Here is a 24,820-nt window from a genome sequence, read left to right as displayed (position 1 = left end):
AGGGCCGGGATGCCCTGCGTGGCTCAGTTCCTCACCCTGGCTGGCCTGACTCAAAGTCATCAGCCAGGGTGCTGAACTGGGTGTTGCAGGGACTGGCGCCTGTGCTGCCATGCTAGCAGCAGCACTTCCAGGGGCCGTGACGCAGAGAATCGCTTTCTGGCTTTGTGTTAGTGCGACACAGACAGGAACTAGGTTTCTGTCTGGAGGTGCGTGAGTGCGAAGAGGTTAGGTCGGTGTAACATTAGACGTGGCCTGGGCGTCATTTCAAAGCAGAACGGAGGTAATTTTTAAATGTTTTAATAATTTTTTATTGCGTTTATGTATGTTTGTTTAGGGAGGTAGTCTGCGGGCTGATCCTAGTGAGCGTGCATGTCACATTTGGACAACGTGAGCAGAGCTCACAGTATACATTAAGGCCCCATGAATGAAGGCGCACTAACAATAACAAATGGTGCATTCTCTGTGGCAAGCCACAGCTCTGCAACGCCTCTAAAATCAGTCTGGCCACTTTTCAGATGCTACTAAAGCACCACCATCCTAATTACAAAATTAAGTTGGCAGAAGGTGCGCCCTCCCCAAGAAAATTGGAAAGAGTTAAGCTGAGAAAACCTGTGAGGCAAAACTGTCGTACTCTGCAAATTCTGTGAAATGAATTTGAGTGCTATACACCTTCCAAACATGGTGAACATTTGTTATGCAGTTTTTGCTCTAGGTGCGCAGAAGGAACCGTATGAGATTTTGTGTTAAAAGCACACTTTTAGGAGCCCTGTATAACTTTTCCCCCTGCCGCCAAAAATCATCTTCACCAAACTGGCAAAAAGTATTTAGAGTATTGCAGACAATTTTTTAAGACGGTTGGGTGCAAATTAGTAAATGGATGTCATGGTTCAGGTTACAAGCCACCCAAATATGCTTCACTTACCAAACTAAGCAGGGGAGTATGCAGCATTGTAGGAGCGGGGGAGGGAGGAGAGCAACAAATTGCAGTGTGTGGAATTCCACATGGTCTCATTGGCGCCCCAATCTACTTTTTTGTTAACATTAGTGGAAGATGGCATTTTAACACAACAAAAAATTCAAAAACTGCAGGATCATTCCAGATGCAGGAAACTCACCTATTAAAGCTCTGTCCAAGCCCTCTGGGGCAAAATACATGCAAACATCCTAATTATTATATGGATTGCACCAACAGAAGTGACTTCACAGAAAAGGACATTGCAAGGCACATCATCAGACTGATACTTGGAGGCACCATGGAAGTGACTTTAGAATAAGTTGTCATAAATAAGCCAAGTGACAAATAACTTTGTGGTGCAAAATACCTAAATTGCACTATTGTTATATGTGGAGCAATTCTATAGTCATTAGGCTTTTCCATTATAATACCATGATACATTAACATGAGCTTTGAAGTGAATCAGAATCACTTGCATAGCTGCAGATAAGGCACAATGTGATTAAATGATTTGCTCAGGATCACACACTTGGTTAAGTAGTGAAACTGGGATTTGGACAATTTAAGCGACCGCACACATCTTTCCAGGTTTAGTTGATATAGATATTTATTAAGGTTTTGCTTTACATTTCATGTGCTTAAATAATTATTTATAGCAATGCCTTGGAGCAAGCCACATTACATAATAAACTAGCCTTTCATAGTAAACTAACCATACACGATATACATTGTCATAGAAACATGTTGAGCAATGGGAGTATGGCTTTAATTTTTTTTCTCCCCATTCTGCATGCAAAGTCACAATAGCATCATGTACATTAATGTGAGTCTAACAAATCCCCCTCGAGTTTTAAAGCCATAGTCATAATTTCATAAAGCATGCAACATTATGCACCCTTCTCACTTCTGATCACTCCCACCCATTCACATTTCTAAAGGGACAAAGTCCCTGCCAATAGTACCCCCCTCCCTCCCAGCAGTGCCTAATGGCTCACATTGTAATGTTCTGTTGATACAGAGCAACGTGAGGACCCTCTGCTGCCGGAGCTCCTTGGGATATTGTCCTGGCAGCGAGACACCTCTACCATTCGGAACGGGTAAGGTGTACTGCCGCCAGGACAATGAGCGTACTGAGCAGGAATTGCTCAGCACACATTGTCCTGCCAGCGGGACTCCTTTGCCGTTGGGCGCCTTCTTTGATGTGCTGAACGGGTTGGTGTCCCAATGACAAATGTCCCAGACTGGTTCAAAAAGACTCACGGGGGGCAGCTTACCCCCCTGGCTCTCCCGGTTTGTTACTCCACTGCTTGAAACCATTTGAACACATGAAAACATACCTTAATTTGAATCTGTCAGAATCTTGTAGAAAAAATTAACAGCACGTACACGTATAAGGTGCTGTACAAGACCCAAATTTGGAGACTTTTAAAAATTGATACCAAGTATACTTGGTCACCCCCTGTACTGCATTAACCGATGGCTTCTGCCTTTGAAGGAAAGGAAAAATCAAGGGGATTTCTGACATTCCAGTGAATCTGTTCCTTTCGGCCATGGCTTATAGTTCAGCTAGGTCAAGTCAACTTATCCCAAATTTTCAGGGATCAGGGGGGTGATTAAGTCTGGTCTGCTCAATGGATGTTGCGCCACTGTTTCCATGTGTTATTGTATATGTACATATGAATGTTGTGGGCACACACATGTATGTTAATGGAGGTGCCTGGTGCATTTGTGTGCAAGTCCGAGTGTATGCAAGCATATGTGTGTTGACTTTTTTGTCTGAATGAATGATAAATAATGAATTGTATGTTCTAGTGGAATTAAGTTTGTGAATTATGTTGGGTCACTGGGTGCATGGGAGGCCGGCTGAAGATGTGTGGGGGCCCAATTGAATTTTAAAGATAGGCCACCAGTCTTATGAAAGTTATAACAGAGCGTCAGCGTTATCCTTCAGGGATTTCGGTTGTTTGACCGAGGTACAAAACCACAGCGAAATTGACCATAGTCATTTTCCTTGCGATACGTTTTTACCTCGGTACAAAAAACGAAACCCATGCCCCCCCCCAAACCACCAATACACCCACAAATCCAGCCTACTTACCCTTTCTCCATCCGCCGCCTCTCCTGTACCCTGCAGCGTCAGAACCATCCATCCAACGCGGGTCGGATCTGATGCTGTAGGGTTCCTTTTTCTTTTTTTTTGTTGGGTCCCCTGCCACTAATGCTGAAGTGCGGGATACCCCCCGCAACCGCCGAAGCCAAAAATACTGACCATAGGGTGCAGGGGAAACCCACGCAACCCTAGCTCTTCATGTCCGGTATCTTCGGCTTCGAACTAATGGTGGTGACCAAATTCAGTCAAATCTACCATTTGACCAATCTACCATTTGACCGAATTCCGTCAAATCTACCGTTTCAAACAATTTCAGCGATCCCTAAGAGCTACCATCCGCCCTCCCTCCACCCCACCCCTGTCCCCCCCCAACATTTTCTGCAAAGTTACTCCACTGATTCCTGTAACCAAGGGCATTAAGCACAGGGAGTTTCCGCCACCTCCCTCACTTCCTGCCCCTGCCAGAAACACTGGAGACAGAGGCGAGCTTCACTCGTGAATCCGTCCAAAGACAAGAAGAACAAAGAGACCAAACCTGTTTTGGCGTGCAGAGTAAATCTCATGAAGAACCTTTCCAACAGAAAATAGGGAAAAAAGAAGACCGGGCCATTTTGACGAAATGGGCGCCCATGGGTGCCTTGCCGTGGCCCTGAACGCAGGTCATGGTAAAAACACACAATGGTAGTAAAAAGTAAACCACTGCCACCAGCCATTAACTGTAGAAAGGGTAAAAAAAACATTTTACCCTAGAAACTAGACAACAGGGGATACTAAGTAACCCCTCCAGCACCCTATGGTAAGATAGTGTGTGCTGAGTCTAGAAAGTCACAAATTGTAAGTAAAGTCAATTTCACTTCACTGCCCTGGGAAACAGTTTCACCAAGGGAAGGTATTTAAACCTTAGGAATATCTAAGAGACTTCTCTGTGTTACTACACTGAAGGTGCTGTGTGACACAATATAAAGATGATGCCTATGGAGTTTGTCAGACTCCAAAGTTAAAAAGAACACAGAAAATAAATTGCATTAAAATTACACGAGAGATGAACAGTCCAAAAGAGCTGGGGGTCTCTAAGGTAGAAGGGCATTAGCACATTTCTGAGAATTCTCCCCAACATCAGGGTTTAGGCTGTAGAGAGAAAAATGGCTTTGTAATACAGAAGTTAGAATCAGCTGTTGTAGTCAACAAAAACTAGGACCTTAATTTTTATTTTCAAATTTCTTTATTGGGATTTATGTAATAAAACAGTGCCTCACTGGATCGCACAAACACAGTAGTAATAGTCAGGAATACAGAAAATAGGCCATTTGTGAATTAACGATTAAACAGAAATAACAAAACAATAACAATATTAACAACATGAACAAGTCTCCATATGGTCGATGATCTAAGCAACAAGGGGGGGTCAAGCAGCAAGTGAGCACAGGTTAGGTACTGCGCCAGTATTCCGTTCCAGATATCGTGTGTCAACAGGGGTCAGTCGCTCAAGGGGGTTTATCGTCGTTGGAGGGGTTGAGTAAGGCCCAAGTAAGAGTTTTCCAGGCAGCAAATCCCAAGCTCGTGCTCTCAGGGGATGTGGTGAGGCCGTTCTCCCAAGCTGAGGTTTCTGCCCCTATCCAGCGCTCCAGTTCGTTGTGCCATACCTGATATTGTGGGCCTCCAGGTCGCTTCCAAGCCATAGAAATGGTCCTTTTGACCAGAATGCATGCCAGGTCCATGAGCTTGACTGAGTGTTTGAACTTGGCCAGTCTGGGGTATGTTCCAAGAAGGCACTCCTTCGGGGTCCATTCATATCTAGTCATGCCTGCCTCGCTACATAGGAGTTCCACTCTCGCCCATAGTCGCCGGACCTGGACACATCCCCAGAACATGTGCAAGAGACTTGCTTCGTCACTGCCACACCATGGGCAGTTATGGTGGGGTAGCTTATATATTTTGGCTATTCTAAGTGGTGTCAAGTAAGATCGGTATAACATGTTGAGTTGTATCAATTTAAATCTAGAATTTCTGGATACCGCGTTAGGGAACGCTAGTGCTCTACCCCATTCGGCTTCAGACAGTTCGTGACCCAGGTCCCTCTCCCATTTGGTTTTGAGGTCCTGACTGCGGGGGTTGGGCCTGTCAATTAGGTGACTATATATGCGGGACACAGGCCTCCATCCATCCGCCAAGCTGTATAGGTGTGTTATGAAGGAGTCGGTTTCAGGCTCTTCGGGCCATGTATCCCATTTAGTCCTAGCCAATTTGCGGATCTTTATGTACCAAAGGAATTGACCAGCCGGGACGCCAACATCAGATTGCAAGGAGGGGAAATCCCGGAAGGTGCCCTCATTGTATAGATCCCCCCCAAGTGTATACTCCCAGCCTTTCCCAGTGTCGGATGGAGGCAAGGTCCACCGAGTTCTGGCATAGGTCGGCTAAGAGCGGTATGTCCGGGTTGTAACTGTGTTTCAAGTGAAGAAGGCTCATAGCCCTTTGCCATACCTGACGACCCAGGGTAGCTAAGAAAGGAATCCCATCCATAAGACGTTGAGGGGCCCAAATGAGTTCATTTAACCTGATTGGAGCAATCGGGTGCTGTAAAAGCAGAGTTTCGGGGGTAACATCATCGGCTAGCCATTTAGCCACAAAGCTTAGTTGGGCAGCCAGGTAGTAACGTTCCAGGTCAGGGAGCCGAATGCCTCCTTGTTCGTAGGGGAGGGTCAGCGTGGATAATGCAAATTTGTGCCTACTAGTTCCCCACAGGAAGTCTTTAAGTATCCTCCCTAAAAGACGGAAGAAGGGAGTTCTAATGTAGTAAAAGATATTTTGAAACCCATAGAGAAATCTGGGGAGAACAATCATCTTAATGATGGAAGCCCTACCCATCATGGATAGGGGGAGGCGAGCCCAAAACCCAATTGACTTGCGTAAGGGAGGCAGCGCCGCTACCGTGTTGTTGGCATGCATGAGTCCAGGCGTATGATAAATATTGATGCCCAGATAGCGGAACGTGGTGGGGCACCAACCTATGCCTAGTGAGGGGAGGTCATCTACGTGTATATTCCGGAGGGCGCCCAACGGAAACAGACAAGACTTGTGTTTGCTAAAGTGTATGCCTGATACCTTGGCAAAGTTGCCAAGGACCTCCAACATGGTTGGGACATTCAGCTGTGGGTCCCTCACATAAAGGAGAACATCGTCCGCATATAGAGAAATTATATGATCCACCCCGTCAATCCTTATACCAGCGTCAAAGAATTGTTTTCTAAAGAAAATGGCAATGGGTTCAAGCCCGATTATATATAGCATGGGGAGAGCGGGCAGCCCTGCCTTGTGCCCCTTTGTATGTCCCATTCCATGGAGATGAGCCGACCAGTTTTCACCCGAGCTCGCGGTTTGGTGTAGAGGACTGTGATCCATCGAATGAATCGTTCTCCGAAACCAAACTCCCTAAGTACCGCAATCAGCCATTCCCAGAAAATTGAATCGAACGCTTTGATGGCGTCCAAAGAAAGCAAAGCGTGGGATTTCCCTGTATGAGTGGGATGTGACAGTACGTGTTGTAATCTACGTAGATTGGCAGTGGTGTTACGGCCCGGCACAAAGCCGCTTTGGTCGGGGTGCACCACCTCTCCAATCACCTTGGACAGCCGCTTGGCCAGAATGGTTGTGAGGATTTTAACATCATAATTGAGCATAGCGAGAGGGCGATAGGAGTCACAGTCATCTGCAGGCTTACCAGGCTTGAGGAGCGGAACCACCAAGGTCTCACGCATGCTCCCGGGCAAGATGCCCGACTCATAGGCTTCTAGGAACACCTCGTGCAGCAGTGGGGACAGTTCCGGCTCGTAGGTTTTGTAAAATTCGGCGGGTAGCCCATCACTGCCCGGAGCCTTGCAGGTGGCCAGGGACTCAATGGCGTCTTTTATGTCATCTATGTTGATATCAGCATCTAGAGCCTCCTTGCATGGCAGCGGGAGTGGGGACAGTCCAATTTCGTCCAGGGTGTTTGAGATTTCCTCGGAAGGCACCATATCAGTATGGGAGTATAGTCGGGTATAGAACTGCCCGAAGGTGTTATAAATTCCCTGTTGGGACCGTTGTAGCGTGCCATCAGCATCTCTTAGGGCTGTGGTCGAGTGCTTAGGGTGTTCTTTCCTACACAGCCAGGCGAGTAGTCTACCAGGTTTGTCAGCGTGGGCGTGTGTTTTATTGGTTCTGGTAATGTAATCAAATTTGGCAAGTCTGTCCCAGGCTTCCTTGCAGGCGGCCCTGGTACTGGCCAGCTTGTCCTCCTGTGGTTGGGGGTCCAGGGTGTTGGATTCTAGCTGTTCTATTTCGGATTCTAATAATTCAAGTTCGGTTCTTAGGTGTTTCCTCATGCCTCCAGCCTTTGCTATGACCTCTCCCCTTACAACCACTTTGAGAGCGTCCCAGACCGTGCTTAGGTGGTCAACACTGTCTTTGTTCTCACAGATGTAGTTCTCTAGAGATTCTCTAAGGCTTTCCCTGAACTCTGAGTCTTTAAGTGCCTCAGTGGGCATCCTCCATGTGGGTATGGGAGAACTGGGTCCAGTGATGTTCCATTCAATTATCAGGGGAGAGTGGTCAGAGATGGTGCGACCCAGGTAGTTGGAAGAGTCAATCTGGGGGAAGCTCTCTCTGCCGGTGAAGAGATAATCGATTCTGGTGTGAAGATTATGTGGCGAGGAGTAAAAGGAGTAGCCCCGATCCCCGGGGTGTTGTTCCCGCCAGATGTCTACCAGGTCTAGACGGTTTAGCATGGTGTTCATGGCGGTGGTAGCAGTTGACGTGCCCGCCAAGGGGGGAGCCGACCTGTCAAGCACAGGGTCGCTGACGCAATTAAAGTCGCCACCCCAAATGAGGAATGCATCTCTATAGGGTGCAATCTTTGTGTATAACATGGTGAGGTGCGCGGGGATGTTATTGTTGGGGAGGTATGAATTGACAATACATATCTCTGTTTGTTCGATGTGGCCCAAGAGTATAGCATACCTTCCATCAGGGTCCATTTCAGCTTTGGTAAGCTGGAAGGGGATGTGAGGACTGATCCAGGTGAACACCCCTCTAGCGAATTTGGAGTATGTGGACCCGAACCCCTGTCCACCCCAATATGATTTGAGTGCCGCCATGGATTCCTTGGTTAAGTGGGTTTCTTGTAATAGGGCCAACTCTATCCTTTTTCTGTGCAGATAGGATTTTATTCTGTTCCGGCGTAAATAAGTACCCAGACCCCTCACATTCCAGGTGGCGATTTTAAGGCGTGTGGGCATGATGGTGGTGAAGGAGCCGGGGCGATGAGCCCGTGGCAGTTTCAACCCTCCACGAGCCAGCTCCATGTGCTGAGCGGCTGCCCCCTGGGTCTGTGCACTGTAATCTCCCTGCCGACCTTGATTGTTGCGTTGATGTGTTAATCGGAGACTTGTGAACAAATTTAACTTCCACTCGAACAGGTGGATTGAACAAGAAAGTTAACTGTGTGTTGCCCCCAGCAGCTGTTCTGGGAGGACAACGCTCGGGGGCTTCCGCTACCCATCGGCCTGTCCAGGTCATGTGGTGCGGTTGTGGTGTTGGCCTTAGGCCAGCCATGCTTGGGGTGGGGTGGGTTGTGACGATGTCTGTGGGGTGGTCCGTAGAGCTCCCGTCCTTAAAAGAGCCATTCAATCGTTGCTGTAAGATGATCTATTTGGGTTCAGCCGTTGGGTGTCAAGATGTGATCCTCTCCCTCAGCCAAATTGTTGTGCTCCATCCACATAGTGGCTGCTGCCGGGGTCTCCATGTAGACGGCTTTGCCTTTGTATAGTATTTTGAGGCGCGAGGGATCCAGGAGCATGTATTTGAGGGCGAGCTTCCGCAGTTGGGTTTTGACAGGTATGAATGAGTTCCTGGCTCGCTGCACTTGTGGGGTATAGTCGGGATAGATTACGATCTTGGAGCCATCGCGTCTGATCTCGCCTCCGTCCCTCGAGAATTTGAGGATCGTCTCCCTGTCGCGAAAGTTTAAGATCTTGGCGATCATCGGGCGAGGGTGTGATCCCGGAGGGGGTCGCTTTTGTAGGGCGCGGTGGGCTCTCTCGACAGAGAAGCCCTGTGTGAGCTTGCCAGCTCCGATTTCCTGCATTAGTAAGGACTCAATAAATTCTGTGGGGTCAGTGCCTTCCATCCCCTCCGGAACGCCGAGGACTCTGATGTTATTGCGGCGAGCCCTCCCCTCTGCTTCCTCCGATCTCGCTTCAAGATGAGCCACTTGTCTCTCAAGTGTGATGACTTTTTGCTTTAAGTCTTTGGCAGTGTCTGTGGTGTCCTGTAGGTTTATTTCCACCTTATCTATTCTTTCCGCTAGGTTGCGGGCGTCCTGACGGATGAGCTGTATGTCCACCTTGAGTTCATCTATCCTAGTCTCCATGCACGTCTGGAGAGCTGCGATAGCCTGTAGCACTTGGGCGTTGCTGGGGTCAGCAGCGTTTGTTGGGGGTTCTGTCTGTGTGGGGATCTCGTATTGGCCGGGCTGTTTGGGTTTAGCCCCTGAGAACGAGTCCATGATTGTTGCACCCCTGTTCTTGTTGCGTGAGGTAGACATTTGTCCTTCCTGGTATTGTGACGGCAGGGATGAGCCACCAAACGGCCCCTAGGCAGTGTAAAAACAATGTGAGCCACACCGAACTGCGCGTTTCAGAGAAGTTCGGCGGTGTTCTTTGGCAGCGCCGGAGGGCGCAAGGGGGTGTAGGTAGTTGTGTGGCCCAATGCAGGATATTCCCTCAGCAGGACAGCGGGGTGCGCTGCGATCCCCTGGCACGCCGGGCCGCTATCCCGCAGCCCCACTGGGCCCTGCCGTCTATGGCACAGGCGTGTTCCGGCTCCCAGGCGTTGAGTCAGGGTTTACAGTCTTACCGGTGCTTCTGTGCCTGTACTGTTCGCTCCCCAGCCGCCCGGCTATCTGTTCAGGATGGGAGGAGGAGGGACCCGCGTAGCTCGCCGCGGTGACAGGGGCCTGCTTAGGTCTCCGCCGCCCCGACACACGGAGCTCCTCGCCGACGGGGTCTCCCACGTGGTGGCAGCGGTCCGTTCGCACTCCGTTTCTCCTCCGCGGCGATCCCGGAGCCGCGAATATGGCTCCGTCCGCTCCCCTGGGCAATGCGGAGGTTCTTTCGGGTGTTCGGGGGCCCCCAGCAGCGGGACGTCCCCCGAGGAGTAGGGGGATGCAAAGGTGTCCGGTCTTTCCACTCCGAGACAGGGGGGGCGGCGCCCGATGGATTATCTCCCCGCTGCCTCGCTGCCAGCTTGGTCCGTCCCTCCGTCAGGCCTCACCGCCGTCCGCCATCTTGTTTCGCCCGGGGGCAGCAGTACGAAGGCTGCGTTTTCGGGAACGCCGGTTTCGATTCCCCTCGTTCCAGCGCCGAGCGGGGTCGGAATCGCTTCCCCCTCCTGGGTGTGAGTTTGGCTCTTGGTTGGGTCGAAAATATAGGTCGAGTAAAGGATCTGGGCCAGGATCGAGACGGGAGCTCCACACAGTCACGTCTTTACGCCATCAGCGCTGGCCACGCCCCCCAAAAACTAGGACCTTAAACCTACAGACACTGATTGGGATCCAATGTCAGATTGGTTGTTGCTTTAAAACCCTGTCTCCTTTGCCATGGTTATATGTCATGCCTTCTTTAAAATATCCACACCGTACCTTCATGGGAAACTTCAGGCTCATTACCAACCTACCTATTATTTTTAAGCTTATGGAAAACTAAGTTAACCAACTGCTGACTTGCCCTTGACCAAAATCAGTGTCTTTCCCCCCTGCAATCCAAACCAAGGCACAAACAATTTTACTTTGGGATTCTCGGACGAAGCATTATAATATTCAAGCCTAGTGGTGATGATGGATCCCACTCCAGCGTTCAACACAGTAGACCACAAACCTTTACTCCATACAATCTCTGCCTTTGGCCACCCGTCTGAATCAACACTATGCTGACGTCCCTCTTTTCTCTTCTATAAAATTCAATGCATTTCTATTGCAGTTTGTACACCCACCAATGCAGATGTTACCCAAAGGATTTCACAGGGTTCAGCATTGCCACTTGCGCCATTTAACATCTAATTGATACTGCTATTTCTTGCTACTGGAACAGGAGGTTAATATTCAATCATTTTCTCATGATACCCCAGTGTGCTCGCCATCCCAAAAATGGATGTGACAGGTCCTTTTACAACTGAACAAATAAAATACCAAACTCATCATCTTTGGAAAAAAGCTTGACCACAGTGTCGCCCTTCATTTTATCTGGTAGTCAAAAGAACTTTGAAGAAAAAAAAAAAGGAAACAATCTTGCAGTTCACCTATATGTCTTCTCAACTCCAAAACCACAGACTAATGCCCTGCTTGGTCGATACATTGCCAAAAAAAGTACTATGATCCGTGGTCCTTTTACTCAACCAGCACCATAGAACTTTGTACTCATAGGTCCCGTCCCCTTTCCTCCATCCTTGTGGGTGTCCCCCAACATCGGGACGGCATCAGAACCTTTGGCAGCAAAAAAATGTAGCTTCCCCTTTAAATTTAGTATAGCGCGCGGGTGCGTGACCTCAGGCGTGGGAACGTCCCGCCGAGGCCCCGCTCTCCGGCGCCTCACATCAGTCCCTTTTTCCACACCGACGGTGTCAGACCTGGAAGCCAGCGCTGAGACTTTCTTAGCTTTCCATTTGTTCCCCTTTTTTGATTTTTCAATCTTATTTAACTTCCCTTCGGTGCCTTGCCTCCCCCGGCACATGTCCGCTGCAGGAGAATTCAGAATATGTGCCTCATGTGACTGCTAGTTCCCGCCCTCGGTCCACATGCACTGCCTTCAGTGTTTGGGGCCCGACCACTGCTGTGACGTATGTTCAGCTTGCAGTGCACTCATTCACAGGGCATTGAAGAACTGTGTTGTCACGGTGGAGTGAGATCTTTCACACTTCTCCGCCCCACTTTAAGGACTTTGTCTCCAGAACCTCTCATCAAGACAAGGTAGGCCCTCTGTTCAGCACAGTTCCACAGTGCGGAAACTCCTTCCCTGAGGTTCCCACGGAGAGGGGTTCCTCAGATTCAGGTTCAGACAGGTATAAGGGCTCCAAGGCTACCGGCTCCCAAGCCGAGGGGCCCGGGGGCTCTTCTGGGCACTCTGGGGGCAGACCTGAGGACATCCAGGCTACTGGCTCCCAAGCAGCGGGGCTCAGTTGCCCTTCCGGGCCAGAGGCACAATCAAGTTCAGCCTCCTCTTCGACCCGAAGGGGTAAGGGATTGTCGAGTGCCACCTCCAAGAGTCTGTCCTCGGCATGATCCAGCAAGGTGATCGGCACAGGTGCTGAGGACGTCCAGCCAACCGAAGCCCGCTCTGAGGTCGCGAGTGAGGGCGTTACGACTACCAGCTATCCGGCCGAGGGCTCAGCGCCTACAAGAGTGATCTCTGAGGTCGATGCATCCGCTGCTGGAGCAAGACCCAAGGTGCATCCTCCCATTCTGACGCCTCTGGTGGCTCAGGGCCTATGCGCTCTCTGGACAGGACGTGGCGCAAGCCTTCAAAATGGTGGAGAGGCAGGTGGCGGAGCAAGCCAGGCCAGCAGCCATCTTGGATCCAACGCAGGTCCTGCCCATGCTCTCGCCCATTGAATGGGCTCTGCAGGAAAATCACAGTGCCCTTCCATCTGGAATTTGTAGCAGATTGTACAGTACAGGCATCTGGTCTCCTCAAGGGTACATCTACCTGTTAGGGAGAATTCTCAAAAATGTGTCAATTCCCTCCACCTTAGAGACCCCCTAGCAACGTTGCTGGATTTTGAGGACTTGATTTTTTTTTTACCTGGAGAGAGAGTGACCATTTTTTCCCCCACGCTCTCATTTATTTTAATGTGATTTTTGGTGATGGAGTCTAACCAACTCCATAGGCATCATCTTTTACAATTGTGTAACAAAGCACCTTCAGTGCAGTGCCACAGGGAAGTCTTCACGATTTCTCAAGGTCTAAATATGTTCTCTGGGATCAACTATTGTTTACGAGAGCAGTAAAGTGAAATTGACTTTACATATGCGACTCACGGCCGCATGAGCGGTCTCTCAGCAGAACCCAACGAGTGAAGCAAGAAACAAGATTTTCAAGGTAAGCCCTAGAGGGCAGCGGAAGCCCACCCATCTAAACTTCCCAATCACAAATAGGTCCGCAATAAACAGGCGGTTCTTCAGATGCCGCTGTGTTTTTTTGGAAGACACATTATGTATGTTCCTCGGAACACTTTAGAAGTAACTTACAACTATAATCACTTCGCTAACGATTATGTATATTTAAAAACTTGTAACAAACCAAAAACTAAATTTTGCAACAAGTAATATGAACAATTAAAAAATCAGTCTGTATTAAGAGTAGGAATGGGGGACACCCGAGTCCTGATGCAATATATTTATGACTTAAACAGTGCATCATGCAGGGAAAATAATACATTCCCCCACATTTCTTCTTTTTAAAGTGCTCGCAACACTTATGAGCCTGATGGGACTTTTTTTGACAACACGACAACAGAGAGCTGTTTGTACTCCAATGATAATATATCAAACAATCTTTAATGCCCAGATTTGAAAAAGGCACATTTAGGGTGCCGAAACACGTGTCATCTATACGGGCCACCAATAAATTTATGATGAACTAAGAAAAATTGGTTTTGTTTTGATACTTGAGCTCCACTGTGGTGCAGTAATAGATGGGTGCAGAAACCTTTTTCCGCTAAATAAAAATAACTGCAACAAAAAAATGAAAACATTCATAGCTTTTTCAGTAACAAATCACATAGTAAAAGCATCTCAAAAGTATGCAAACTTTTCCAAATGTGCATAACTTTTAGTAACTTTGTCCCAGCCTGTCTTAAAGAGTCCAACCCGATCTTATGAGAGTCTCACAATATTCAGAGGGGACACTGGGCCACCAGTGACCAGGGCATGGACAGAAAAGGCAGGAAAACAGAGTACAGGGGTCAGAGTAGCAGAGTCCAACAGGATCTCTTCTTCGTTTTGCAGGTAAGTAAAAGTTAGGTTTCACAAATCAAGGAAATTAATATGTTTCCTTGAAGGGTTGCCCCAAGGACCAATGTCCTAAGGCAGGTTTAGTGTACAATGAGTTACCCACCCCAATGTAACTCTCTGGAGGCCAAGAGGAGTGCAAGATATAGTCCATCTGCAGGCTCCAGGATCAAAAGCAGACTCCATGAAAGTTTTACCAGAAGTAGGACAGTACTTTGGTCTCAAAGGTGTGGCGACAGCAGTCCTGGACACAGGTGTCTCGGTCTTGGCGACAGAAGAAAGTGACAGCTCTCGTACAGACAGATGTCCAGCAAAGGATCTTTGCAGTTCTGCTTGTTGGTGCCTTTTTCAGACTTGGTGAAGTACAGTTGTCGCTGTGGTAGACTTCTCCTTTTATAAATCCTCGTCCCTTGTGATGGGACTTTGAAGAGTTGGCTTAAACCACTGCAGGTTTATGAGCATGTCCACAAAGTTCCAGGCGATTATGCCCAGCGATGCAGCACAGATCCCCAGGTATTGGTGAATTGCAGTCCGTGGAGGTTGCAGCTCTTCCATGGATGGCGCAAACTGAAGTGCGTCTTGGGACTAGTTAGGGCAACCAGTACAAGGAAGGAAGCCATCATGTTCGGATCTTCCCTGTTGCTTAGAAGTTGAGGTCGGAACAGCAGCGGTTACTCCGCATTCTCTTGCAATCGCTGGAAGTTGCTGGCGGAATTATTCGTTCTTCTTCAGAATCTTCGGTTCCAGTGGTCGACTGAGTTTCAGCTCCAGGACCTCAGAATGTATCTAGGAACACTGATTTAGTCCACCAATCATGACCTATGCACCAATGGAACTTAGGGGGTGGTTGCCCAATGGGAACAGCCAGCCCTCACTCTGAACTGGTTTCTGTCAAGCACTCTGCAGAACAAAGGACAGGGGAGTTTCGGTCACCTCCCCCACTTCCTGTCCTACCAGTCACTCAGACCCTTCATGTGCTTTCCTTAGGATGCCTAGCAAAGACAAAGGGACCAGAGAATCCTCACCCACTCAGAAAGGAAGAGGAAGACATCAGAAAGGACAAGTCCTCTTTTTCAGGGCTCAGGGTCTTTGGAGATCAGGCACAGGTCCATCGCTTCACCAGGATAATTACTAGAGTTGATGCTGTTCAGCTTCATAGGTTGTCCTCAGGTGGTCAGAGGGCTGTTCTTTGTAGAGGGTCTTGGTTCCAACGATGATCTGTCGAACAGCTGCGGGAGCCCTCCTTTTATCCAGCTTTCAAGCTGGGAGCTAGTCCAAGTAAACCAATGATGAGGATCTGCAACATTCAAAAGGCACAGGATTATCCAATCCTGGACAACCACTGGTCATTACATCCATCCAGCAACAGTCTTTGAGGTGCCATAGGCTGTGGACTCGGACCAGACAGTCCCAGCCCCGTTCTCTGGCTCAAACACACAAAGCCAACTTGCCAGCAAAAGCAGCAGCTTTCACTGGGAAATGAGTACCATTTACGTTATTTCCTGACTTGAGAAGGCAGGAAGAAGGCCAAAGGACAAGATGGCCAAAGACCAAGCGCAAATGTTGTGGCACAGCCATGTTAGGGTGCTAGCCAACTTTAGTAGCCATTTGCAGTAAATGCAAAAGTGCACGAGAAAAAGATTATAAAAAACATTTAAAATCTTGCGGCTGCCACCAGCTGTCTTAGGCACAGCATCAAAGCAACCAAAAAGCCATTAGGTAAAAGTTTATAAGGATAACAAGTATCCTAACTGTACTTCACTGTAAGGTGATGCGTGCAATTATAAGCGTGCAATTATAAAAATACAAGAATTCCAAAAGAGCGAAAAAGTCTTTCAATACTGACAGTCTTGGAGACGGGTCAGTTTCCCCATAAAAATTGGGCAAAACGGTGAAGTAAAGCAGAAGCTTTACTGACCTCCAAAAATCAACACAAGATTACACAAAATAAGGAAAAAGGTTGGGGGGTACCATGAGAATCTACACAGAATAAGGTGCAAAAAGAAAATCATTCCTAACAACCTGGATGTGGAATTAGGGATAAAGTAAGTCATCCATGCAGTGAGCACACTGGTAATGATTAGCATCCTCACCTCAGTTCCTGTTGGGCTGCGGTGGTGTCCAAGGTATCTTCCAGTTCGGTTTTCAAGGCCTCCAGCTCCTCGCTGAGATCCCTTTTTTGCTTCTCGGCTTTATTACGCGACGCCTTTTCAGACTCAAGATCTTCCTGAAGCTCTGCAATCTGCGCTTGCAGCTCACGGACAGCTTTCAGGGCATTGTTCTTCTGAATAGCTTCATCATCGCCTCTGTCAAGAAAATAAAGTACACAGGAGGATAATATGTATGAATTACTAGCAATGTGGTGGATTGTAGGCAATAACATTCTGTGTGGTGCATGAATTCCAGAACATCACAACAGTGACAAACAATTCATAAATTGAGAACATTGCAGGTGACGACGGGAAAACACTAATGGAGGAGGCGCCCCGATAACCTGTGCGGGGTCCTCCTCCTCCCTACCCCTCTCCCTGGGTAAGGGGGAGGGTGCGTGCTAAAAGCGTGGCAGGACAGGCAAAAGCCTGCAAAGGGCGGACAAAGGAAAGGGCCGGGGGATGCCCCTTATAACAGGTGGGCGTCCTGCAGCAGGAAATATCCAGCCCCTGCAAAAGGACGCCCGTCGGAGTCAAAGGAAGGATTTCGTTTTCCACCCACCCACCCGACAAGAGGAACAGAGGTTGGGCAAGGCCTGGTCGTCGACGTCGCAGGACGGCGAGCCGATGTGGCAGTGTTTGGGCGACCAAGCACAAGAGACAGACTCCAAATGAGCCAGGAGAAAGCCGAAGTGTCTTCGCTCTTCTCTGACCTGTGCCTCTTGGGACCCCCAAGTGGCAGGGGCGTCTGGTGGGAACAATAAGGGCTCAGCTTCCCCCAAAGAAACGGCGCTTCCCCACCCAGGAACACCTGCAAGGGCAGGTGAGGCACAGACACTAAGGGTTGGGAGAGTTGTGTCAACGGAGGACTTTGTGGAAAGAAAGGGGGAAGCAGGTTGTTGGACACAGAGCAGTCGCCGCATCTTCAGAACTATTTTCACTAATGTGTACAGTGTTATATTGTGAAAATAAATCTGCGGCCCTTTTTATGCCAAAAAAAAAGACCAGTCTTATTCTACACATTACTGGGGGGACAAAGAATAGGCATGTACAATGTTACTTTTGCAAAATGGACAGATGCACGGGTTATACAAACGCCTTTATTCACAAACCATTCTCCTCTCTATAACGATTGGTCCGGCTCCAATTTGACACTGTTTAGCTAAGGTTGCCACAAAACTGGCTTGGTGACTTTTCTGATTTCCGAATATCGACTAATAGGGTTATTTCTGACGTGCCCGACAGATAAGCGGATTTCTAGCACACCTTGCAAGGGCAGCTTGCAGCTCCTCCTCCTTCTTGGCAAGTTGGATTTTCAATTCTTCGATCTGGGCTTGCAGCTCAGCTATTTGGTCCTGCAGGTCTGTGGTTTCCCCGTCCAGCTTTCTTTTGGACTTCTCAAGCTCTTGACGAGTTTTTTCTTCTTTCTTTAAACGCTCTGAAACAAACAAGATGCACGACGATCGTCACATGCAGGTCCAAACGGCCAAAACGATATGATGAAAAAAAGTAAATACAGTGTGAAAGTGAACCAATGAGGGACGTTTAAAAAAAGAGCAGACTTCTTTGAAACATTTCTTTTCACTACATGCAGACACACACGAGAGTAACTAAAACATGGGGGGAGGGTGCTTCCTGCGTGCGGCAATTTGCAGCGAGGAGTCCCTCGGTGCAGTAGGATTGTTTTGCGGCGTTGCAACAGCACCAGACTCTCCTGTTCATCATTGAGCTGCCAGTTGAGCATTATGATGAGAGCCTGATAGAAGTGCCAGGAAACACATTTGCAAAGAATACTGCCACGAAATGTCTGAAGATTAGAATTACTATTTTTAGTTTTTTTTTTCTTGTACGACACAGTTTTAAAAAATAAAACCTGCAGAGAAAGAGTTTAGTGGTATTTTTTTTTGTTGGGCACATTGGCCTCATTTCTAATGTATTAAATACTGCATGCAAACAAACCGGCACAACTAGCTTATATCCCCAGTGGCTAGTGGGCGACCAAAGTCCGATCTACCGTGATTAAATGCATCCCTCTCGTGAACAACAGTGCGCACCATTCTACTTTGACAATGCAACTTGGTTTAAGATGGATGTACCCTCCAGAATGTTTTCCATTTCTTGCACCCATCGTTTCAACTAAAATCTTAATTTTAGGAAAATATTATAACTCTGTGCATGTGCAGGACAGCTGAAACATGCGGAATCTTTACACAAGCCTGTTCCTAAATATGCAGGGCATGGAATGTCTGGAAAGATGGATATGAAGTCCAAATTCAGGCTGTATTTACAAAAGGTCGACAATTCTGGTCGCAGGGCAAAGTTGAGGGAAATACACAATTCTCTAGTGGGTCAATTGCAGGGAGCGCACCCACATCCTTCATACAGTCCTTGAAAGGACCCAGCCATTATTAAAGGGGGCCCAGCTGCAAATCCTTCCTTTCACATCACATTCTGGTTCATTCGCATACGTGCAAAAAAAAAAGAAAATCAGACCGGCATTTGAAAAAGCAGACATTTCACAAACATGGGCCTAGCAAATCGCATTTTTATTTAATTGCAGGACACTGTGAACTGATAGAGCACTAACAAGTTAATAGATAATTATAAAACATCTTCAGAATCCTGGATACAGGTGCGTTATCTGATGGGCAGCCCACTTTAGGACTATGCCAGTAACATCTGGTGACTGAGCTATGATTATAAAACGGATAGGGCTGGATGAAAGACACCCCTCACCTTCCAAGTCTGCAATCATCATCTCCTGCTTGTTTTTGAGTTTGGCCAAGTTCTTTGCCTTTTCTTCCTCCTCAGCCAGCTGGGAGGAACACTCTGAAATGCGGTCTTCCATCAGCTTCTTTTCCTAAATAGGGAAGTAAGAGGTCACTGCAAAACTGAATTGTGTACCGCAAAAGACCGTTCACAGACCTGTGCATCAAGTGAACATTCACCCAATTCCATTCATTATAGTAAAGCATCCCAACATATGTGTTTAAGTACTTTTGATGAAGTAGCAAAAATTCATAAACTGCAAGTTTATGATGTTTATTTTCTTTTAACTTGAAGGCACTCGGGCCCTAACAATTGTGGAAACCTACTCTAGTACGGACCGAACTAACGAATATCAAAGTGAAGGGCTTTTAGCAAAAGCAAACATTTTGTAGCGCAACAAGACTTAAAATGATAAATGAGGTAGGCCTTCTCACATAATGCTGCGATGGCCCCGATTTAACCTTGAAAGACAACAGACATGAAACTAACACTGGCCTCACTGGAGCCCTACAAACAGCCAGCAGTAATGGTAACGCTGCTAGGCGAAGACCAACAATAATCACAGATTTGACAGATGTTTCCTGTAGAGGATATAAACGCACTAAAAATAGAGAAACAAGAACAGATCTCCAAAGGCGATGGAGGAAGGGCCATCTGCTGGCCCCGAGAAGATCAGCTCTGGACCAAGAGTCAATAGCGCTCACAAACCCTGTGTGCTCTCGTGAGTGGTCATAAATGATGCGACCCCCCCCCTCCGCCTCCTGTGCAGCCACTTCACTCTGCATTGTGTTCAGGCACGTCTGAAGATGAAGGGCCTGGTCTTAACACCTATTGGCCCCTGGAAGGTTAGCTGTTGCCAGCATGCATCTCAGAACCCCAAGCGCGCACAAAACTCTGCTGTCTGTACACAGGTGCCTCTGGTTTTATCTGTAGAAGCCCCTGTTAGGACAGTTTTTCTAAAGTCCAACTAAGGGCTTCATAAAACCATACATCTAAAACAGTACATAAGTTCCACTCTTAGTATAAGGCTGTACCACCTGAGAATGTTGGTAGCATGGACAGAGCAGCCAGGCTTATTTTAGGAGGGAGAGACGGATGTAGCTTGGTACAAAGAAATTGTAGCATACAGCTCGTCCAAAGAAACACAAACACTATGGGACTCATTGCGAGTTCGGTGGTAACCCAGTCAATTCGTAACAACGTGTCCATCGCCTGATATCCCGGTGCCCCCAGGACATTACAAGTCCCACCGGCCCAGGACTCCTCCCCCGTTTCCTGTCTTCACAGACACTCTGGAGCCTTGGAAAGCTTCCAGAGGGATTCCGGACAAAGACAAAGGTCAAACCAGGATCTTCCCCACCTAACACAGCAGAAGAAGGACCAAGAAAGCACAAGCACACATTTTGGGTTAATGGTGAACCTTGTGTATAGTACCGGGGCTGTGAAGACAGTCTGCGGGTAAAAATCACACAAAAGTCGGTAGAACACATCCACTGCCAGCAGCCATTCAGGTATGCTTGTCACTAACATAAATGTTACAGTGAGAGTGAGAAAGGGGATACTATGTAAACCCTCAGCACTCCACATAACGCAAGGGGATTTGGGGGGTGCAGATCTCAAAATTTAAAATGTAGAAAGGATAAACAGTATCCCTCTACCCTTAGGAACATGTGGGAAAATAACAGAAAATCCAATGGGAAGCCCAAATGGCTCCCAGTAGCACTGCACAAAAGGTGCTGTGGGCTACAAAAGCAAATTACAGATGGCTTACAAAATATGTAGGAAAACATGACTCCATAACAAAGTACAAAGGTAATGAACAAGGGTTCCCATATACAGAGCAAAAGAATGAGGTAATGGGAAAAAGGCTCCCACTCACTCAGGAGACAGATTAAAGGAAACAGGAGTCCAGCAGAAAGTGCTGGAGTTCTCACAGGTGAATGATTTGGCATAGAAATTAAAAATCTACCCAACACTCCACGATCTGGTGTCATGAAGATAGTCTGCTGGGCACCCTGTGCCTGAGTCTGCTCCTAGCAAAAGTTCTTCTCCAGTCTCCAAGGCCAGAGACTCGAACCAGAGTTGCTGTTGTCTTACCTTGGGGACCCGCCAGTGACATTGTTGTTATTCACTGAATAAGGTACTGTCTCACTCCTGGGTATTCACCTGGGCAGTTGTTGTGTTGCTGTTTGCTCCTCTTGAGCTTCCTGAGTCAGATAGGGGGTGGGTTGACGACCGAACTGTACTCCCAGGCCTCAGGACATTGGTCCTAGGAGTTGAAATCCTTCAGGTGGCCTACTTAGCCCACCTGAACCATTTGAATCCAATTCCATAACCTACCTGCTACAAAAAAAGCATCTTTTGAAAACGTTCACAGCTTCTGCCTTCCTTTGTCCTGCCGCCCATGGGTCACTGGTTCACCAGTGTCCCATTCTGACTTTTTGAGACACTCAATCCTCAGATAGGGTTGGACGTCTAAAGATAAGGCCTACACAAAGTTATTTATCTACCAGTCTTGCTCTTTCCAATAAATGTTGGTTGATGATATGATTTGCTAACTTGAAGCCACTCCTACTACTTACCGGTTATTCTTCTAAAAGTCTATTGAATGGAGTACTGTACCACAAACATCCACTGTATATATCTGTGTGAACTGTTCTTACTTACCTAAATTGCATATTGATTTTAACATTACCTTAATGTATCTAAAAAATAACCATATTTGTATATAACTACAGTGTGCGTTTCCTTGACTAAGTGCTCAGAGGTCTTTGTATTCACCTACAGCCACTTTCCCTCCTAGACTTCGCTTGGCTGCTTGACCATAGCTACCAAATCTTTCGGGTTGTTCAGGCCAAACCTAGGAGTTGGAGCCCTGTACTCCTAAGAATTAGTCTTCTAAAGCCCTACCACAGGTGGACTTCAGTAAGACTTCCTAGACATGTTTCAAACACGACGAACCGGACGTGTGCCATGGGTTTCATACCCCGGTGGTGTTGACTCAGCCCATCATCATTTCATCCGCTTAGGCAAGAAATCGACTACAACATTTTAGGTAATAATGATGGCAATAATTAGCATCAGTTACCAAGCTCTGAAACTGGATTCTTCGTAATAGCATAGCTATATATATAAGAAATAATCAAGTCTCAAAAAGTCTGACTTTTCCAAGAAACATAACAATTGGAAGAAGCAAATGAAAAGTGATCTAGAGGAAAGTAAAAGACTAAAGAAAATCCACATTTTATGGCCAGGAAATAAACGCATTCAACAACCTCAAAAAAGAAACCTTTATGTCTCACCTTCCATAGCCTCCCTTTGTATGCTGGCCTAAACACTGGCATCCTGACTTAAATTTGTTTCTATTCTTCGACAGCGGCCTTGACTTTTTAAGTCCCTCCTTACTTTCCATCATTTTATGAATTAGCCATAGTTCTTTCAATGAACTTTTTTGTTTTGCATGAACATCCATTTGGCAAGTTCAAAACAGGTCAATGCTAGGAACAAATGGTAATTCGTACACTTGCCTTTTTTCCATTACCTACCTTCAGAAATTTAGAATTTTGGTCCTCTAGAAGCAAAATGTCTTCTTCCATCTTTTTGATCTTGCCTTCAGCAGTTACCTTCTCCAACTGTAACTTCTGACGAGCAGCCTCCTCTTCATCAAGCTGTTCCTCCAGGTCCTAAATGGAGCAATATATAAAAGAAAGCAATTAAAAATAAACAGATGAATACTGTCACTCTGTAAAGCCCATACCTTTTCTTATACACATTGGTTGGAGTTTTTAAAATCGTTTTCAGAAATTTAATTTTTAAAGGAATCTGGGATGCCCACTTTCATACGTAACACATGTTAGGTAAGAATTAGTGCAGTCCAACTGGTGTGGGACAAGACTCATCTGCTTGGTATTAGGTAACCCACCTTTTAATATAGTCCTGTACTACACAAGTTGCTAGTGTGACTGAGCACCATTTTAAGAGGGGTATTGTGAGCTGTAGAGCTGTACAATTGAAATCTGTAAGTACAGGTATCCAACTAACACACACTTGAAGATCTATATAAATAGATATTTATAATATACACAAGGTTTAAATAAGCATTCTTTAAAAAGCGTATGTTAGGGAGAAATCTCATTTCTGTGCAAATTCCCTTCAACCTTAGAGACACTCAGCTTGTTTGCAGGAAATTTAGGACTTTTTAATTTTAACCCTGGAGTGAGAGACCTTTTTCTCACTCTCACATGTTTTGACCTGATTTGGATGATGTGTTTCCACTGTTTTTGGAGTCTGACAAACTCCATAGATGCTATGGTACAACCCTTGCACTCGGGGACTGTTTCTGTATCCCTACAACCCCTACTAGCACTTGACACCTGATGTCTGCACTTACCCTTGCACTTGCCACCAGCTGGCCGCACTTTTATTTATTATTTATTGTCTTTATTTATTTTACTGTTATCCTATGTACTGCACTGCCCACTCCCCTTTCCCCCTTCCCCGTCCCCTGCACTTGCACAATCTCAATTTCACCTGGCCTAGTAGGATCGCTGTCTGTCTTCCCTTTGTTTCCCATCCCGTGCCTCGTCGCGCCTTGAAACACTTGTGCATAGGCACATTATAAATGCCATATCTCATCATATATCATATGGTGACACACATCACCTTTAGTGCAGTGTCAGAGAAATCCTTTAGATTTCTCCTAAGGTTTAAATACCTTTTCTTGTGTGAACTACTGTTCCCAAGAATAGGAAAGTGAAATTGTCTTTATTACCTTTTCTCTTTGTGGGTTCAGCACACACCATCTTATGTGGAGTGCTGGGGGGTTACCCATAGCCCTTAACCCTCATTCTCATGTAACATCTTTTATGTTACCCTCAATACTATAAATGGCTGGTGGCAATAGTTCTGCCATTGTGCTTTTCTACTGCAGGTTGAATCCTCAGCTGCAGTATAGCACACATGGGTGATCATTTTGTCAAAATGGCCCGGTCGTCTTTTTTCGCCATTTTCTGTTTGCAAGGTCTTTCTTGGGTTTTACTCTGCACCCTGAGCCAGGGTTGAGCCCTTTGTTCATTTTGCCTTTGGCAGGCTTCAGCCCTGAAGCCCGCCTCTGGCTCCAGTGTGTCTGGAAAGGCAGGATGTGAGGGAGGTTCCCAAAACGCCCCTGTCCTTTGTCTCTAGAAATGACCGAATGCACCCAGTCCTGATAGGCTGGCTGGCTGGCTGCTCTCAAGACAGCCACCCTGCTGTGTGATTGACAGCCTAGGCTGTGCATGAATCGGAGAAATGTGCTTAAAGGCAAGGGTTTTGGGACTAGAGTCAGAGTCGACCACTGGGAGAAACACCTGATGAAGAAACCGTGAACAAAGCTTGCTGCATCTTCCTGGTCCTTTGAATTGCCCGATGAAGCCCTGCTGCTGTGCTAAAACTCCTTTTTCTGATCGACAAGAGAAGCTCTGGAAGGGACAACTTCTTCCCTTGGGTTAGTGGGACCAACTAACTCTGAGACAAACTCCACTGGACCCTCTTCCCTGATTGGCTGTACTTCTTCACTGCTGCAAGAACCTAGTGCCAGGGGTCGATAAATCCTTAGTCAAGTGCAACGTCTGCAATCCAGACAACAGCTCCAGGAGTCTAAGGACCCTCCAAAAGCAGGACAACCAGAGCTCGAGTCCCCTCACTAGGGGGCAGGACCCAAGGAGCGAAAGAAGCCCACCCGGAATCCGAGATCCACGGTGGTGCTGTTTACCGAGCGCTGAAACCGCAAAGTGCCGCCGGTCCGAAAAGGGCCTGTA

General features: G+C 47.1%; 1 protein-coding gene across 2 annotated transcripts in view; it reads right to left on the bottom strand.

Moving 5' to 3' along the window:
* Positions 1-24,820, bottom strand: part of MYH10 (myosin heavy chain 10) — a 1,173,511-nt gene that overhangs the window by 279,436 nt on the left and 869,255 nt on the right. For both annotated transcript variants that reach the window (XM_069654592.1, XM_069654593.1), the window contains exons 25-28: positions 22,571-22,708; positions 18,993-19,116; positions 17,523-17,694; positions 16,200-16,412 (exon numbers count right to left, since the gene is read on the bottom strand). In XM_069654592.1, the coding sequence (XP_069510693.1) occupies positions 16,200-16,412; positions 17,523-17,694; positions 18,993-19,116; positions 22,571-22,708 (647 nt within the window). The remainder of the gene's footprint in view (positions 1-16,199; positions 16,413-17,522; positions 17,695-18,992; positions 19,117-22,570; positions 22,709-24,820) is intronic.

Source organism: Ambystoma mexicanum, chromosome 3q (assembly GCF_040938575.1).
Source record: "Ambystoma mexicanum isolate Mex_15411 chromosome 3q, UKY_AmexF1_1, whole genome shotgun sequence".
NCBI classification, from domain to species: Eukaryota; Metazoa; Chordata; class Amphibia; order Caudata; family Ambystomatidae; genus Ambystoma; species Ambystoma mexicanum.
Note: the sequence above shows the minus strand (reverse complement) of the source record. Positions and strands in the feature narration are given on the sequence as shown.